General features: G+C 41.3%; 1 protein-coding gene across 5 annotated transcripts in view; it reads left to right on the forward strand.

Annotated features, from left to right (window-relative positions):
* The window catches only part of AKAP6 (A-kinase anchoring protein 6), a 514,317-nt gene that overhangs the window by 254,067 nt on the left and 243,309 nt on the right, over positions 1 to 16,941 (forward strand). For all 5 annotated transcript variants that reach the window (XM_045067871.1, XM_013047435.2, XM_045067872.1 and 2 more), the window contains one exon: positions 2,513 to 4,279. In XM_045067871.1, the coding sequence (XP_044923806.1) occupies positions 2,513 to 4,279 (1,767 nt within the window). The remainder of the gene's footprint in view (positions 1 to 2,512; positions 4,280 to 16,941) is intronic.

Raw genomic sequence — 16,941 nt, forward strand, 5'->3', positions numbered from 1 at the left:
CAACAATTTTCTTTGTGATTTAAACTCCTGTGGTGCTTACAAACCAATGGGAGAAACAAATTAATCAAATAATCACAATAGTATTTATTTATAGATTGAGGTAAATACTTAAAGGGAAAACATCATAATTTTATGAGAGCATACAAGAAGAAAAATTCTGACTTAGGTGGGAGTTTAGAGTCTTGAAGAAGTGAAGCTTGATCTGAGTCTGAAGGGCGCATAAGAGTTAAACCAGTTAAGGGATGTTGTAAGATTTCTTGACAGAGGGAAAATAGCATGTGCAAAAGCCCTGAGGCAGAAGGAATTCGTTATATTCAAAAACTGAAAGGAGAACACTGTGGTTGGGTGCAGCCAGGGAGAGGGAGTATGGATTGAGGCAGGCCTCTTTATGTCTGTTCTTGGAAGGGTTGGGGTTTTTAACCCAGCAGTAGGAAGCTAATAAAGGACTTAAAGCATCATGTTTGCAATCTGTAAATGGGCAAAGGGAGAAGGAGAGAGAGAATTCCAAGCAGACTCCCCGTGAGTATAGAACCTGACACAGGGCTCAATCTCATCACCCTGAGATCATGACCTGAGCCAAAACTAAGAGTTGGATGCTTAACTGACGGTGCCACCCAGGAGCCCCAAGCTTACTCTTTACAATGTGGCAATGTGGAGAACAAACTGGAGGAGGGAGTATATCTGTTTAAAATAGTGTCCAATTAAATCAGAGAAAATTACCACAGATGTCAGAGTGTGGACTGTGGGTCATAAAGCCTCCTTTTAAGGCCCATTTTGGCCCTTAGATATGAGGCCATATGCTAGTTATGTACCTTCTTTTAGCTTAGGCTCCTCTTATATAAAACAGGGACAATAGTACAGACCCCAGAAGAAAGTTATTGCGAGGATTAAATGAAAAAGCAGGAGTCGTAATCAACCATCTCCATTTATACCTGAGGAAACAGGTTTAGAAAAGTTAAATGAGGCTTATTATTATTATTTATTTAGATATTGTGGCATGCCAGTGAGGGGAGTAGGAGATAAAGGCAAAGTAAAGGTGTGATGGGAGAGAATATTTCCAAACGCAAAATGCACAAATGAACAACAACCCGGTGTGAAGTCCCAGAGTGACCAGATCTCGGTATAACCTGGCTGAAAGGACACAGGGCTCAGCAGCCACATGACTTCTGGCTTCACTTTGCTCATCTGCTTCCTCCTTGAGTAGAAGAGAGGTCTGGGATATAACAACACTTCACTTCTCAGTTTCCTTTCTTCATCTCCTAAGAGGCTAGATCAGATCAAGCAGCTCTTAGCTGGTAAGCATAAAAGGATTCTCAGGCCCTTCTTTCTTAAGCAAATCGTCAGTAAAAAATCTCCTCATCTGTTGTGTGATATTAGAAACCACATTAGTGATGAGGAGTGCCTGGAAGGCTCAGTCAGTTAAGCAGCCGACTCTTGATTTTGGCTCAGGTCATGATCTCAGAGTCCTGGATCAAGCCCCACATCGGGCACCCTGCTCGGTGAGGAGTTGACTTGAGGGTTCTCTCTCTCCCTCTGCCCCCTCCTCTCAAATAAGTAAATCTTAAACAAAAAAAAACAAAAAAACAAAAAAAAAAACAAAAAAAAAAAAAGGAAAGAAAGAAAGAAGGAAAGAAAGAAAGAAAAAAACTTAGTGATGAGACAGAAGCCTTCATTATATAATTAAAGATTAAAAATTAAAAGTACTTACTTGTAAAGCTATTCTTTAGCACAGGGGGGTTTCAAATCAAACTGGCCTATCTTGAATTATAAATAACAAGGGAGGGAGGCAGTTAGTATGTAACACACACACAAATGGGAGTTGGGGAGAAAAACTCTGTATGCAGAGAGAGGGGACAGGGACTAAAATGGTAAGTTTTGGTATTCATTACTTTTCTCCAGGATTACCTGTGTTTATCTTCAAAAGGGTGGGTACAAATGGGAACTGGTCCTGAAAAGTTTCTGTGGTGTGTGCAAATTCAGTAGTTCACCTTCCTGTGATTTGTGAATAAAAAGTTAACATGACAGACTTAGTGTAATTAATTATACCATTTAAATGTATTTATTGAGGATTTTCTATAAGCTAGCCACTGTGGTAAGTGCTGGAGTGATAGCAATACACAAAGCAGATCAGTTCGTAGAGATTTTACTCTAATATTACTTTGTTCCCAGAATTTTATTACTTAAGGCATCACATAAGAAATGCTTATTAAATGAACTACAGGCTATTTTAAAATGGAAAGTTAAGTCAAGAATGGATATTTTTGGCTTAACCTTGACCGTTTCTGTCAAGTCTCTATTCTCCAGATTAAAGAAAAGTCCCAAAATATTTAAGAACAGGATACTATATAAAGCAATATAATTGATCAGTATGCTTTTCTGTATGTTAAACCAGAAGCAATGGAGACTGCTGCATTTTTTGACCTTTACAGTGGCCTGCTGAGATTTCATCTGAACAGCAGTTGAGTATAATTGATGTTGCATTTACTGAAACTGTTGCCCTTGTCTGTTCCAGGGCCGGCTTGATTCTCTAACAGAAGTGGATGACTCAGGACAGTTAACTATCAAATGCTCTCAAAATTACTTATCTCTGGATTGTGGTATTACTGCTTTCGAACTGTCTGACTACAGTCCAAGTGAGGATTTGCTTGGTGGCCTAGGGGACATGACCTCTAGCCAGGTCAAAACCAAACCCTTTGACTCTTGGAGCTACAGTGAGATGGAAAAGGAGTTCCCCGAGCTCATTCGAAGCGTTGGGTTACTCTCGGTGGCCACTGACTCCAACCCATACAGCTGTGGCAAAGCGGTTGGTGAGGAGGCATCCCAAGTGTCTCTTTCAGCAGATGACAAAGGTGGACGTGAGGAGGACAGTGCTTTAACAGTCGAGGAGCCACCAGGCTTAGTGCCCGGAACATCATCTTCCGGGGAAGCTCTGACAAATGCCGATCAGCCCCCTCCTGAGGCTGTGATGCCAGAAGCCAGTTCCTCTTCCCAGCCTGAGACAAGGAACCAACAGCCTCAGCCTTGTGAAAATGCAACTCCCAAGCGATCCATCCGAGATTGCTTTAATTACAATGAGGACTCTCCCACGCAGCCCACATTGCCAAAAAGAGGGCTTTTCCTTAAAGAGGAAAATTTTAAGAATAATCTGAAAGGCACTGATGGAAAGAAGCAGCTGGCTGATCTCAAGCCCGAGATGAGCAGAAGCACCCCCTCTCTGGTGGACCCTCCTGACAGATCCAAGCTTTGTCTGGTGTTACAGTCTTCCTACCCCAGCAGCCCTTCTGCTGCCAGCCAGTCCTATGAGTGTTTGCACAAGGTGGGGGAGGGGAATCTTGAAAACACCGTCAAAAGTCACATCAAGGAAATATCCTCCAGCCTGGGAAGGCTTAGTGACTGCCACAAAGAGAAACTCCGACTTAAAAAGCCACACAAGGCCCCAGTAGAGGTGCCCCCATGCCGAACTCTGAAGCAGGGGGCGGGCTCAGGCAACCAAGCTGAGAGCACGAAGAGCTCAGCCATGCCGAATGGAATTCCTTCAGGTACCCCCAAGGCTGTAGAGGGGCCAGAAACAGATTCCGTTTTGACGTCCTCCCTCGAGCCATGCCGTCAGACGAGTTGGAATGCCAAACTGCCAGTGCAGTCAGAAACATCCAGCTCTCCGCCTTTTACTCAAAGTAGCGAATCCTCTGTTGGCTCAGACAATGTCGCGTCTCCAGTATCCCTTCTTTCAAAAACCAAAAGCAAAAAAAGTTACTCCTCCTCCCCAAGTCACGTCACCAGGAATGGCCAGGTGGTGGAGGCCTGGTATGGTTCTGATGAGTACCTAGCACTGCCCTCTCACCTGAAGCAGACTGAAGTCCTAGCGTTGAAGTTGGAGAACCTCACGAAGCTTCTGCCTCAGAAACCCAGAGGAGAAACCATCCAAAATATCGACGACTGGGAACTGTCTGAAATGAACTCGGATTCTGAGATCTATCCAACGTACCATGTCAAGAAGAAGCACACGAGGCTAGGCAGAGTGTCTCCAAGCTCGTCCAGTGACATAGCCTCTTCCCTGGGGGAAAGCATGGAGTCTGGGCCCCTGAGCGACATTCTTTCTGACGAGGAGTTGTGCATGCCTCTCTCTGGTATGAAAAAATACATCGACGAGAAGTCAGAGAGAGCTGCATCCTCTGAGAAAAAAGAGAGCCATTCTGCCACAAAGTCTGCTTTAATTCAGAAACTGATGCAAGATATTCAACACCAAGACAACTATGAAGCCATATGGGAAAAAATAGAGGTAAGGTGGTCTTCTTCTTCTTCTTTTTTTTTTTTTTTTTAAGATTTTATTTATTTATTTGAGAGGGAGACAGTGAGAGAGAGCATGAGCAAGGAGAAGGTCAGAGAGAGAAGCAGACTTCCCATGGAGCTGGGAGCCCCATGCGGGACTCGATCCTGGGACTCCAGGATCATGACCTGAGCCAAAGGCAGTCGTCCAACCAACTGAGCCACCCAGGCGTCCCTAAGGTGGTCTTCTTAACTTGCAAGATTTCTTACCTGATCTTTGGAAGTGATGCTGGGAAAAGGTCAGTCCCTCTCCACCCTCACTATAAATAGCGTTGCCATGTTTGATAAGCCTGATTCCTCAAAGAAGAAAAGATAAAGCTCAATGATCACTGCGCTGTGGCAGAGTATGTATCTTGTCTGGGCATAAGCTTGATGTGTCCCTGTTTGGTGCGGGAATCTCTGCTGATGTTGCTCACACCTCACTTGGCTCCTGATGAATGATGGGTCCCTTTGAGTGGAATGCAAAATAGTGTAGACCAGTAGCCGTGCACACACCAGTACCTCAGGAACGCGTGAATGGAATGTTGCAGTTATCCTCACTGATTTTTGATTTGTTTGTTCTAACCCCAGAATAGCTTACCATTCCCAATGTTAACTCTCTGTAGAAATGGACCAGATGTTTCTAATTTTGGGGGGGATCTTTATTTTCTTTCAGTCTTTCTCCTTTTTGAGGTCCCTGGCTAATAACCCATGCTGCCTATACTGTCTACTGCCCATGGGCTCTGAGATGGGGAGTTGATATTTGGGATAAATCTGTACTTTTCTCTTATTTATTTATTTTTTTGAAAGAATGAGAGTGGGGAAATGGGGGGGCAGATGGGAGGGGCAGAGAGGGAGAGACAGAGAGAGAGAATCTTAAGCAGGCTCCACGTTCAGCCCCGAGCCCAGTGTGGGTCTCAATCATGACCTGGGCCTAGATCAAGAGTCCATTCTTTTAAGTGATGGAGCCACCCAGGCACCCCAAATCTCTACTTTTAGAATGGATTATTAGATGAAATCTTTGAGGACAGATGTGAAAATTCTCATCTGAGAATTTTCTCAGCTCCGGACTGAGCTCCATAATTTAAGCTCCAGTGATTTTAAGACACTAGATTAAGTATAGTACACATGGACAGGCTAACCTGGAGGAAGACAATGAAGGTGTTTAAAACTAAGGAAAAGTTAATGGTGATATGTAATAGTAACATATATTAATGATTATTTTTACTAAGAATTTATGTATCCAATTCTCACAACAACCCTAATATTAACCCCATTGTATGGATAAGGAGACTGAGGCTGAGAGAGACCAGACAGCCTGCCCTAGAGCCCAAACCATTAACTAAATGCTCCCATGTCTCAGTAAGGAAGAGATCAATATATACTACATGTAAATACTATGGTACTGGAAAAAAAATATGTCAGTGGAGCCAGGATTTACCTGGGAAATTCTTGTGAAGGGCCAAGCCTTCAGAGGAGTTTTGAAGGGAATGCCAGGATTAAGACAGGGAGAAGGTCAGTGGCTATTTCAGGCAGGAGGAGCATAAACCAGAACACAGGTGGATCTGGGAATGGGCATGTTTATTGGGGGTGGGGGCTCAGAGAGCTGTCCTGACTGGAAGGTCTGTGAACGGAGAGCAGCAAAAGTTCCCATACATGGAAGAGACCTGGTTGCTCCAAGGCCCCTAAGGCCAGTATGAGACAGTTAGAATGTGTTTCCTCAGCACCCTTGGCAGCTTCTCTGCAATTGACTGAGGGAAGGAATAAAATCCACGATAACTAATGCTTCTTGGGCTCTAATTTTGTGCTTGTCTCCAATATAAGAGCTTCACATGCCTTATTCTATTTAAGTCCTGGGGGGAGATAGGACTTTTTCAGATGAAGAGGTGAAGGCAGAACAAGCTTAGAAAACTTGCTTTAGGCCTCCCTGCTAGTAATTACATGGTAAGGGTTTGAACTCAGAGCCAAGCCAGCACACCGAAAGCAGTGTAGGTCACAGCCTTCGGTAGCCTTTCTGGAAGATTTAGTTGACAGTAACAGGAGGGAGGTCATGGCAGTTGTGATGGGGACCAGGGCAGAGGTAACTGGCCTGTGGCAGCCAGTCTAGGGGACTGCTCTGATGTACGACAGGCATGGGTGGAGAAGCTGCTGAAGGAAGAGGATCCAGAAAACTGGGTCTGTCTTGTTCCATCCTTAAAGCCTGGAGAGACCCATGGCTAGTCGTGTTTCATGCTGGGCCTTTTTTCTTCTTTTATAAATAGAGATCTTTAAAGCAGATCATGGTCACAATACCAGCTTCCAGTGGTAGCATGTTTTGTTTCCATTATTCTGCAAGGATGAAGCCAAGTGTCCAGCCTCTGAGGACTGGTGTATCTGTTTATAGAAGAAAGTGTTTGGATGGGTAGCTGGCTTGAGGTAGAGGTGAGGCAGTTAACTTAAAAAATCGGTACACTGATATTGATTATATGATAAAACTGTTAAGAGGAAGTGTCTCGTAGGCAACTGGAAATACCATCCTGGAGTTGGGATATGAAGTAAAGGCTAAATGAAGATTAAGCCCCTTGGTCAGTCCAGCCTCCCTTTATCACTTCAGTGGGGCAGCCGCCTACCCCCAGGTCAGTTCACCTTGGATATCACACTCTAGCTTTGATCTACCTATAGTGACCCAGAGAACCTATTCTACCTGCAAGTATAACATAATAAGAGAAGGTGTTACTTAACTTCTTCTTTGTATCAGGCATCTACTAGGCACTTTACCTGCAGTAATTTTCTCATAGGATTCTCAAACAGCCCTACAAGGTAGGTTTTATTATCCAAAATGGACCACTTCTCTCCTGCTTCCAGTGTTCCCATTCTGGTGCTAGCCTCCTAACTGATCTCTCTGCTCCCATCCTATTCCTATTATAGTCTTTCTAGCACAGCAGCCAGAATGATCCTTTTGAAATATAAATCAGATCATATCAACCCTCAGCTCAAAACCCTACAACAGCCCCTGTTGCATTCAGAGGCCCTACATAGACTGTTCCCTTGACTTCCTCTCTGACCTGATTTCTACCTGCTCTTTATCATGCTCACTTCCCCGCCTTCCCACTGGCCTCTGCTGTTCCTAGAATAAGCTGGGCAGACCCATGCCTTTAGGATCTTTGTCAATTCCCTCTGCCTACACTCTTATAGATGCTCTCATTTCTAATTTTTTTAACCTCTTCTGAGCTTGCTGGAGTATTAACTTCTTAGGGAAGCCTACTCTGACCACCTTTTTAAAGATGTAACCTATGAGGTATGTGCGTGGCTCAGTCGTTTGGGTGTCTGCCCTTTGGTTTCTGCTCAGGTCATGATCTCAGGATTGTAAGATCAGCATTCTCTAAAATAAATATATCTTTAAAAAAATAAAGGGTGTAGCCTGAACCCTTTTAATTTTTTCTACAGCTCTCACTGTATTCTGTCATTTTATATAATTCTGTTTGGTATGTTTATTGTTCTAGTATGTTTACTGTTTCCCCCTGCTGGAATGGGAGCTCTGTGAGGGAAGGAAGATTCATCTGTTTAGTTTGCTAATGACTCTAATGTACCTCTAACAGTGCCTGGCACATACTAAGTGCTCAGTCAAGACTATCAATAGAATGGGTGAATGAGTCCCTGTTTTAAAGTCTCTCCCTGCAGAGAGATGAAATCACTTTTTCTAGGGTAACCAGGTAATAAGTCGTGTGCTTCATGTGCTTTGCCCTTCCCACTAGATAGTCTTGAGAACAGATGAATCCCCTGACAGAGTGAGGACAGATGGAGAAGAGAAGACAGGTGGGAACTGAGACTCAAGCTGTTATGAGGAAGGAGTAAGGAAGAGGTCCACATGACAGAGAAGATTCTCGGGTGTTAAGTAAATGGGGGAGGAGGGGTCCAAGATGGATGTTAGCGTTGTTCTCTACAACAGGGAAATGGAGAAGAATAAGAACAAAGAAAAAGAAGCAACCTTAGATTTGGTTGAGATGGTCAATGAGGGCCTTAGAGAAAAATGGACTCAATGAAAGAGTGGAGGTAGAAGCTGGATTATAGTTTACTAAGAAGTGAGAGAATCATATATAGCTCAAGGAATTGGGTTGAGAAAGCAATACGAGGCAAAGGGTGAGAGTTGAAAGAAAAGTCCAATAAAAGTGTCACTTAGAAAAACATTAAAGCTTATTTGAAGGCAGAAAGAAAAAACTCAATAGAAAAAGAGATAGAGGTGGCTGGGCAAAATGTATACATATGGCACATGCTGAGACAAGACAGGAGGGAGCGTGGAACTCCCATGGGAAGAATGTTGGCCTAATATGAAAAAGTTATAAAATACTGAAGGATACATCCTGCTTCTGATTCCACCCCCACCAAATGGAGAGCGGTGTGTCTTCTCCTTCCTTCATGTACCAAGTTCTCCTGTCTTTTCTCAGAATGCAGGGTAGGAGGCATGTAAAAGCCCACTATCCCATTCGGGACTTTATGGGGCTGTGATAGAATCCCCAAGATAACACCTGAATGACAAGTGTCTGAGACACTTTTTAGGTTCCCCTCCCCTCACATTTGAGTCTTTCTTGTAATGGGCTGGTTTTATGAATGGGAAAAGATTTCTTTTTAATTTTTAATTTTTTCATTCTGTAGGAGAATTAATTTTTTTGAATACATAGTGTATTCACATGGCCTAAAAGCTTATATGTTTAAAAATGTCCAGAGGCTCCTGGGTGGTTCAGTCAGTGAAGCCTCTGCTTCCAGCTCCGGTCCTGTGGATCGAGTCCCACATCAGGCTCTCTGCTTAGCGGGGAGCCTGCTTTGCCTTCTTCCTATGCTGCTCCCCCTGCTTGTAATCTCTCGCTGTCTCCTATCAAATAAATAAATAAAATATTTAAAATATAATTTATTAATTTCGGAGAGAAAGAGAGCATGCATGAGCAGTGGGGGAGGGAGTGCACAGTGGGAGAGGGAAACTCTTTCTCTCCCTTTTTCCGTGTCTTGGGCCTCCACCACATTGAAGGTGATCTCTGTTGTTTTAGTCCTGTAAGAAGTTCTTTACACATATACAAGCAAATGCAAAGGTATTTATTAAGCAATATTTTTAAACCTGAGAAATAAGTCACAGCCTATTCTCTTCCTCAAATAAAAATTCCTCTGTTAACTCTATGAGTTCCTAAGGGACGTTCCTTTCCCAATATCTCGGTGGGAGTTAAGGGGGTTTTGCTCAAATATGGTTGATTTTCCCACAACCTGTTGTGTGGATGAAGTAATTGAACATCTCAGGTCTGAGTGTTCACCTCCAGTGCAGGCTTCTCAAGGCCTAAAATTAAAAGTGAAAAAATTAGTCAAACCATTGAGCTAGATCTATTTGTTGTGGAACATTCAAGAAATAAAGTAAAAGAAATGAAAAGAAAGGAGGAGAGGGCCTGTCTGGAGCAGATGAAATCCAACAGAATGATGAAAGATTAACTTAGTGGGTGGGTCTTATGTGGTATAAGTAATAGGGATTGGCAAACTATAACTTGCCTAGTGCCTAATTTTTAAAATAACATTTTCTTGGAACACAGCTATACTCTTCATCAGTGGCTGCTTTTGGGCTGCAATGACAGAATTGAGTTGTTGTGATGGAGACTGATGGTTTGCAAAGCGTGAAATATTTACAATCTGTTACAGAAAAAATTTGCTGACCCCTGCTCTAGAGTAAGGAAGAAGGAAGGGAAATGATTTTTCATCAGCATTTATTATGGACCAGGTTCTGATATAGGTTCTTTAATTTAATCCATATGACATCCCTATGGAAGAGCTATTGGTCTTGTTATTGGTCTTGTTTTACCGATGACAGGTCTGAGGCTCCATTGCTAATGACTTGGCCCGGGTCACACTGTTGCTAGTGTAAGAGCTGGGATTCCAACTGAGATGCCTGAACTGATTTGGTTTTCTCCTAAAGATATATTCCAGTGCCAGGAAAGTTAGACAGTAATCACATATGCAGGTCAAATCTATTTAGGAAACCTACAAACCATTACTAGATTAGTAAATGAATAGTGTGATTTCTTCCTCACGACCTGAATAGAAATGTACTGCCTAGCGAGTAGCCACTTGTCCAAGGAGAGTGATTATTGATGCCAGATTAACAGCTGTGTGATTCTAGGGGGGGGGGGCTGGCAGAATGCACTGTAGCCTGGTGCCACCCCAGGGAAGCATCTCAGGAGATCTGTCCTTTGGGATATAGTGCAATGTCTACTTCTCACATTGCAGACTTCCTGCTCACATAAGTCCTCAAAGCTCATCCCGGAAGACATTGCTCTGTTAGATTGGACTCATTGGTACCAGGCTGATGGCTATGTGACATAGCTGATCCCCTTTCTCTCTAGCATCCAGTGTCTTCAAATACCAGATTATGGCATTACCACTGAAATTGAGTGACTGAGCTGTTATGAGCATTTTATCTTTGGGGCATCTGTAACCTGATTTTAAAAACTTCTTTGGTGCCAGCTAAGGATGTCTTTGCACATAAGTTATTTCAGATTTAGTGCAGCAAATACTTAGCTGGGTACTTAGTCTTCATAACTAGGCCATGTAAAATCACAGTCAAGTCTATGGAGTGGCACAAAGGCGGCCACCATTGCTGCTGGGAACTGGTTGGTACCATCACAAGTAATGTGAAGGTAGAAGAGATTTGGTCCTGGGATTAACTTGGCACTGATTTCTTTTTCCAAGAGGTAAAATGGGTCCACATAGAAACTGTCCTAGCTTTTACCCTCATTTTGACTGTCTGTTGATGTACCAATGATACCACGCTGATGATGGCAATCATTAAAGAAATAGCATGTTGTCCTGAGTTCTTTTTCTTTCCTTTTCTTTTTTTTTCATTGTGGTAAGAGCCACATAGTGCAAAATTTGTTATTTTAACTGTTTTTAAGTATACAGTTCATTAGTGCAAAGTATAGTCACATTGTTGGGCGTGCCTGTGTGGCTCAGTTTGTTTAGTGTCTAATCCTTGATTTCAGCTCAGGTTGTGATCTCAGGGTTGTGAGATCGAGCCCTGCATTGATCTCCACACTGGGTGTGGAGCCTGCTTAAGATTCTTTCTCTCTTTCTCCCTCTGCCCCTCCCATACCTTCTCACGCACACATGCTCTCTCTCTTAAAGAAGTATATTCACATTGTTGTGAATCAGATCTCCCGACCTTTTCCAGTCTGAAACTCTGTATGCACTAAACAGAAACTTCCCTTTCCTCCTCACCCAGTCCTGGTAGCCATCAGTCTTCTCTCTGTTTCTATGAATTTGACTACTTCAGGCACCTCATGTAGGTAGAACTATACAGTATTTGTTTTTTTGTGACTTGTTTATTTCACATAACGTAATGTCCTCAAGGTTCATCCATGTTGTAGCTTGTGACAGGATCTTCCTTTTTAAGGCTGGGTAATAATGCATTGTGTGTCTATATTATATTTTGTTTTTCTGTTCATCTGTGCATGGATATTTGGCTTGCTTCCACCTTTTGGCTATTGTGAATAGCCCTGTTATGAACATGGGTGTTCTCTTTGAAACTTTTGAAACTCAACTCTCAATTCTTTTGGCTATATATCCAGAAATAGGATCACTGGATCACATGGTAGTTCTACTTTTCATGTTTTGAGGAACCTTCATACCATTTCCCATAGCAGTTGCTTCATTTATAATCACACAAATAATGTACAAGAGTTCCAATTTCTCCACATACTTGCTGACCTTTTTTTTTTAAATAGTAGCCATCCTAATGGGTGTGAGATAGTATCTCTTTGTGGTTGTGATTTATATTTCTCTGATGATTAGTCATGTTGAGACATCTTTTCATTTGTTGGCCATTTGTAAATCATCTCTGGAGGAATATCTATTCAAGTTCTTTGTCCATTTTTAATTGGGCTATTTGTTTTGCTGTTCAGCTATAGGAATTCCTTGTGTATTCTGGATATTAACCCTTTATCATATATATGATTTGAAAAGATTTTCCCCCATTCTGTAGGTTGCCTTTTCATTCTCTTGAATGGGTACTTTGAGGCACAAAAGTTTTAAAGTATGATGTAGTCCTGTTTTTCTGTTTTCCTTTTGTTTCCTATGCTTTTGGTGGTATATCTAAGAAATCATTGCCAAGTTCAATGTCATGAAGATTTTCCTCTATGTTTTTGTAGGAGTTTTATAGTTTTAGGTCTTTGGGTTCTCTTTTATTTTATCTCAATGTTATTACCTCTTATCTTTTAAGGATCTCACACAGGCTTTCTTGTAAGATAGAACATAGCTTCATAGCTAAAGCCAAGTCACCTTCTGGGATTTGTCCTTTAAATAAAAAACACTTGGAGTCATTCTTTTTACAAAGGCTTATCTGGGCATTATTTAATTGATTTGAGATTTGAGTAGGTCTCATTTGAAATACGGCTTTGTCTTTCTTTAATCATCCCCAGAATAACTTACCATCTACTATATAGTCAAGGTCTACCATAAATTCTCTTCTCCCTCACTTTTGATATTTCTTTTAGTCTGCCCATGTACCAGTGTTCCTAGAGTTGGTAGAGTAGTACTTTCTTCTTAGGTGTTGATAATAATCTCCTAAGAGCATCTTATCAGATAGGAAGTATTTAAGGTATTTGGATTCCACTGTTTTTCACTGCTATTTCATTTTGTATGTGCCTTTCCTTTATGATAACTTTTTCCTTCAGTTGCTAGTCTTCCTCTTGTCCCCGATTTCCTTCTCTTCCCTAAATCTTCTCTCCTGTTCCTTTTTCTTTAATTTTTTTCTGGACCAGAGAGTTTTTCACTTTCTGGCTCTGTTTTCTCTTTTTCTTTCCCCAAGAGCATCTTCTACTTTCTCCTTCTAATATTGTCCTAGACATTCTCAGATTCCAAATATGAGAGCACTATGAGTTGACTCTTTACCACCATTCACTCTCGAATGTGTTTCTTTTAATGCACTGCTTAGTCTTAGAAATATGTATGTAGAGAATTGAGGAATTGTTTAGATGCAAGAATAAAGAAAATGAGAATTAAGTTTAAATATTAAGGAAAAAAAATTCTGAAAGAATTGGGAAGACTCAGCTTTGTAATTAAAATTGGGAGATTCAGAAGTCCGAAAAGATCACAAATTGAAGATGTATTGATAGTACAGATGATTAGTCAACAAAAGGTTAATATAATAGAATGGTGTAGGAACTCTGTATAGTTTTCTTTATTTATACCATGCACAATCTAAATATTTGTCTTAGATTCTGGACTTAGAGTTTGACAGAGCTGTGAAAACATAATTCAGGGCTCTGTGCTTATTACATAAGATAATACATGGTAAATACCACGTGGAAACTCATACACTGGGAGACCAGAGGAAGGAAGAGGATAACAAGTATATCTAGACCAAGCATCACAGAAGAGGGGCTACTTGAGCTGGGTCTTGAATGGTGGATAAAATTTAGATAGAGATGAGGAGGTGGAAGGTTAATGACAGAAGCTTTGGCATAAGCCAAGGTTGAGGGCAAGAGTATTTAAAGTATATCTTGGGAAAGAGTAAAGAGAGATGCTTGGTGTTTGGGGTATATGTGAAATACTATAAACAAAGAGACCCGAATATAATAAGACGGAAGGATTTTTTTCTTTTTTCTTTTTTATAACAGCAGGTAGGTAGACAGTCCAGGAAAGAAGCCATCAAAGGACCCAGGACCCTTTTTGTTGTTGCTCTTCTGTGGCTTACCCATTCTGTCAGCATTCCAGTTTACCAGAGAAGGGACATGGAATGCAGCCAGCTTTCTTCTCACAGATCTGACCTGGAAGTTGCATACTAACTGCAGAGGAGTTTGGGAAATGAGCCTCTAGACTAGGAACATTGGGAGGCCAGACATCTGCTTAGAGTAGTTTGCTGTAGGGCTAAAGTATGATGGACTTTGAATTCCAAGTGTTTGCATGGTACAAACACAAAATAAATACCTGCTCCAAAATCTGTGAGTGAAAGAATGAGTGAGCGAGGGTGGGAGTGAATGTATTGTTCTATTTGAACTTTATCCTCTAGACCAGAAGCCACCCTGTGTGGCAAGATCTTACAAGTCTTAGAACAGTAGAAAATCTGGGTTTTATGTAACCTCTCCCAATTTTTAAAATGTTGGGTCTGAACAATTTTAAAACAGGCCAAGTAAAAACACATATGTAAGATAGACTTGGCCTTCAAGTCACCAGTTTGCAGTCTTTGTGAAAATGAGAAATCCTTAAAATTTTTGGCCCAGAGAATTGGTATGGTTTAAGAAGGTTCATCTGATTGTGGCACACTTGCCTTGATACGCCACTTGCAAAGTGGTTCTCTGTTGTGGATGCTTATTATCATTACTGGAGAGATTTGAAAAAAAATCCCAACCTCCGGGTCCACCCCAGACTAACTAAATCAGGATCGCAACAGGCGGGTAATTTTAAGAGCTCCTCAAACAATTAGGATGTGCAGTCAAGGTTGGGAGTTAGGGCCCGAAGGCTAATTTTGAAGGTTATTACAAATAGCCTGGTCATGTAAAAGGATTTGAACTGTGTGGCTTTGGAAGCCGCTGAGGAAATAAAGAGACAGAGGTGGGAGATGTTATAAAGGACAAATCAGTGAAAATGTTTGGCTTCTTAAAGGGAGTGGAGGAAAAGGATCTAAAGAGTTGAGATTTCAAGCTGAGTTTGGGGCTGAGAGATGGAAAGGAGTTTAACAAGTGGCTCCAAGGTACATATGAAATTAAGATACACAGTGGGTGAATGGGGCAAAGGTAAATGTTATCTTATATGCAAACTCTGTTTCCCAAATCCAAATTGAGAATATAACATCATTAAAGATCAAGCCACATTTTTTTTTTTTAAGGATAATAATCTTTTGTGTATATTTTGTCACAATGCCAGGAAAAAAACCTGTGCGTTAACATTGCCAGTGGATTCGTTGAGACACTATGCCAAGGTCATTGCTCAAGGTTGGTAGAAAAGAACTGTGGGGATCCAGAACAAATTCCTTTCCTGGTTCGTACATTAGGAATGTTTCAGTCCTGCATCGCTTTGGTTTCTGCAGAGCTTTAAAGGGTTTGAGGCTTTATCACGATGATGTAGCGCCACCGTGAGGCTACATCCGGTTACTGCATCTAGTTTTTGGCCTCTAATATACATAAAGAGGTGCAGTTTTTTGGTTTATAGTTTCACACATTAAACGAAAGTAGTTCTTTGTTATTTTCTTAGCATGGAAGGGTTATGATTAAATAATATCTTGTTGTGTCAAGATAGTTAAAGTGCCTAACTACATTTTGCAGGAAGTATTTCTGTGATGATGAAAATCAAGTGTTGCATTTTTTTTTTTATTATTCAACTAAAAAAGTTCCTCGAATATTAGTGAATTCTTCTCTATCCTTAAGCCTGAAGTCATGCCCCTGGATTTCTTTGGAAAGGTAACAAAACAAAACAAAATCTTGATATTTATGGCCCACTTACAAAATGTTTAGGCAAGGTACTAAAAGGTTTATTCATTCAACACATCATTGCGTATTAATTCTCAAGAAGAAAAATCCCTCTTTGAAACAGACACTCTTCCGTTGTATCTCCATTTTACCAGTGAGGACAGAGAGGCATAAAGAAGTCGGTCATTTACTCAAGGGTATAGTGCTTGCAGGCAGGAAGTTTGGCTCAGTTTACAACCCCCCACCTTTTTAATTATGAAAACTTGGATAAGCCTTTAAAAGTTTTGTGTTTAATCTCCTAATATTTAAAATGGAATATTAATTAATTAGTTATCATTGCTGTTGCATAGATTATTCTGTGAAAAAGAACAAAGGGTCACTGTAAATGCTAAAGGCTACATAAATGCTAGTCTTGTCATTTGTGTGATTTCGTCTATGAATCCAGGTAATCAGCATCAGCTTTAGTAGGAAGAACAAGAATAAGAATCTTTATTCTGCCATTAAGTAGCATGGTCACCTTGGAAATTTAACTTCAAAAGCCTCAGTTTTGAAAAGTAAATGTTCATAAAGAAGGTGAGGTGGTTGGTTGACCTGCAAGATACTTCTTAGTTTTGAGATTGCATGGGATTGATTATGACGCGATAGGACTGAGCAGCTGTTTCTCAGTAAAGTACACAGTGGAGGGTATCCCTTCCACATGGCTGGCTTTCTGTTCCTCGGGATGCTGGGTGACTGGCCCTCCAAAGATCCTAATAGTAAGTGAAGGGGAGGCCATGGCATCAGTGAGCCTGAAGGTATGTCGGTATTCCTGCTGCCATCCCAGCACTGTGATATGACAAGAACCAGACATCCTACAGGAATCTGGGGCCGGGCTAGAGTTTGTAAGATGGCAAGAGACCAGGGACAATGGTGATAGTAAACAAGCAAGTAACCCAGTAAGAATTAGATAGGGATTAGCCTCAAATTATAGCAAATGAGGTCAGCTAAATGAAGCAGATAGGAAACATTCACCTTGGCAGACTCGCTATTGTGATGTCTTAAAATTACCTGTCAGCACTGCTTTTGTGCTGTTCAGACAGCATGGGGAAAAAATCATTCCAAGAGTGTGGGTTCTGTGTCAAGGTCGCTCATGATGTCAGACTGTGGCTGAGGCTGTGGATATGACTATATAAAGACGATTGGCCTGAATTTTGCATGGCAAATAAGCAACTTTATCCAGGAA

This window comes from Mustela putorius, unplaced genomic scaffold, assembly GCF_011764305.1.
Source record: "Mustela putorius furo isolate JIRA1106 unplaced genomic scaffold, ASM1176430v1.1 tig00003898_pilon_pilon_pilon, whole genome shotgun sequence".
NCBI classification, from domain to species: domain Eukaryota; kingdom Metazoa; phylum Chordata; class Mammalia; order Carnivora; family Mustelidae; genus Mustela; species Mustela putorius.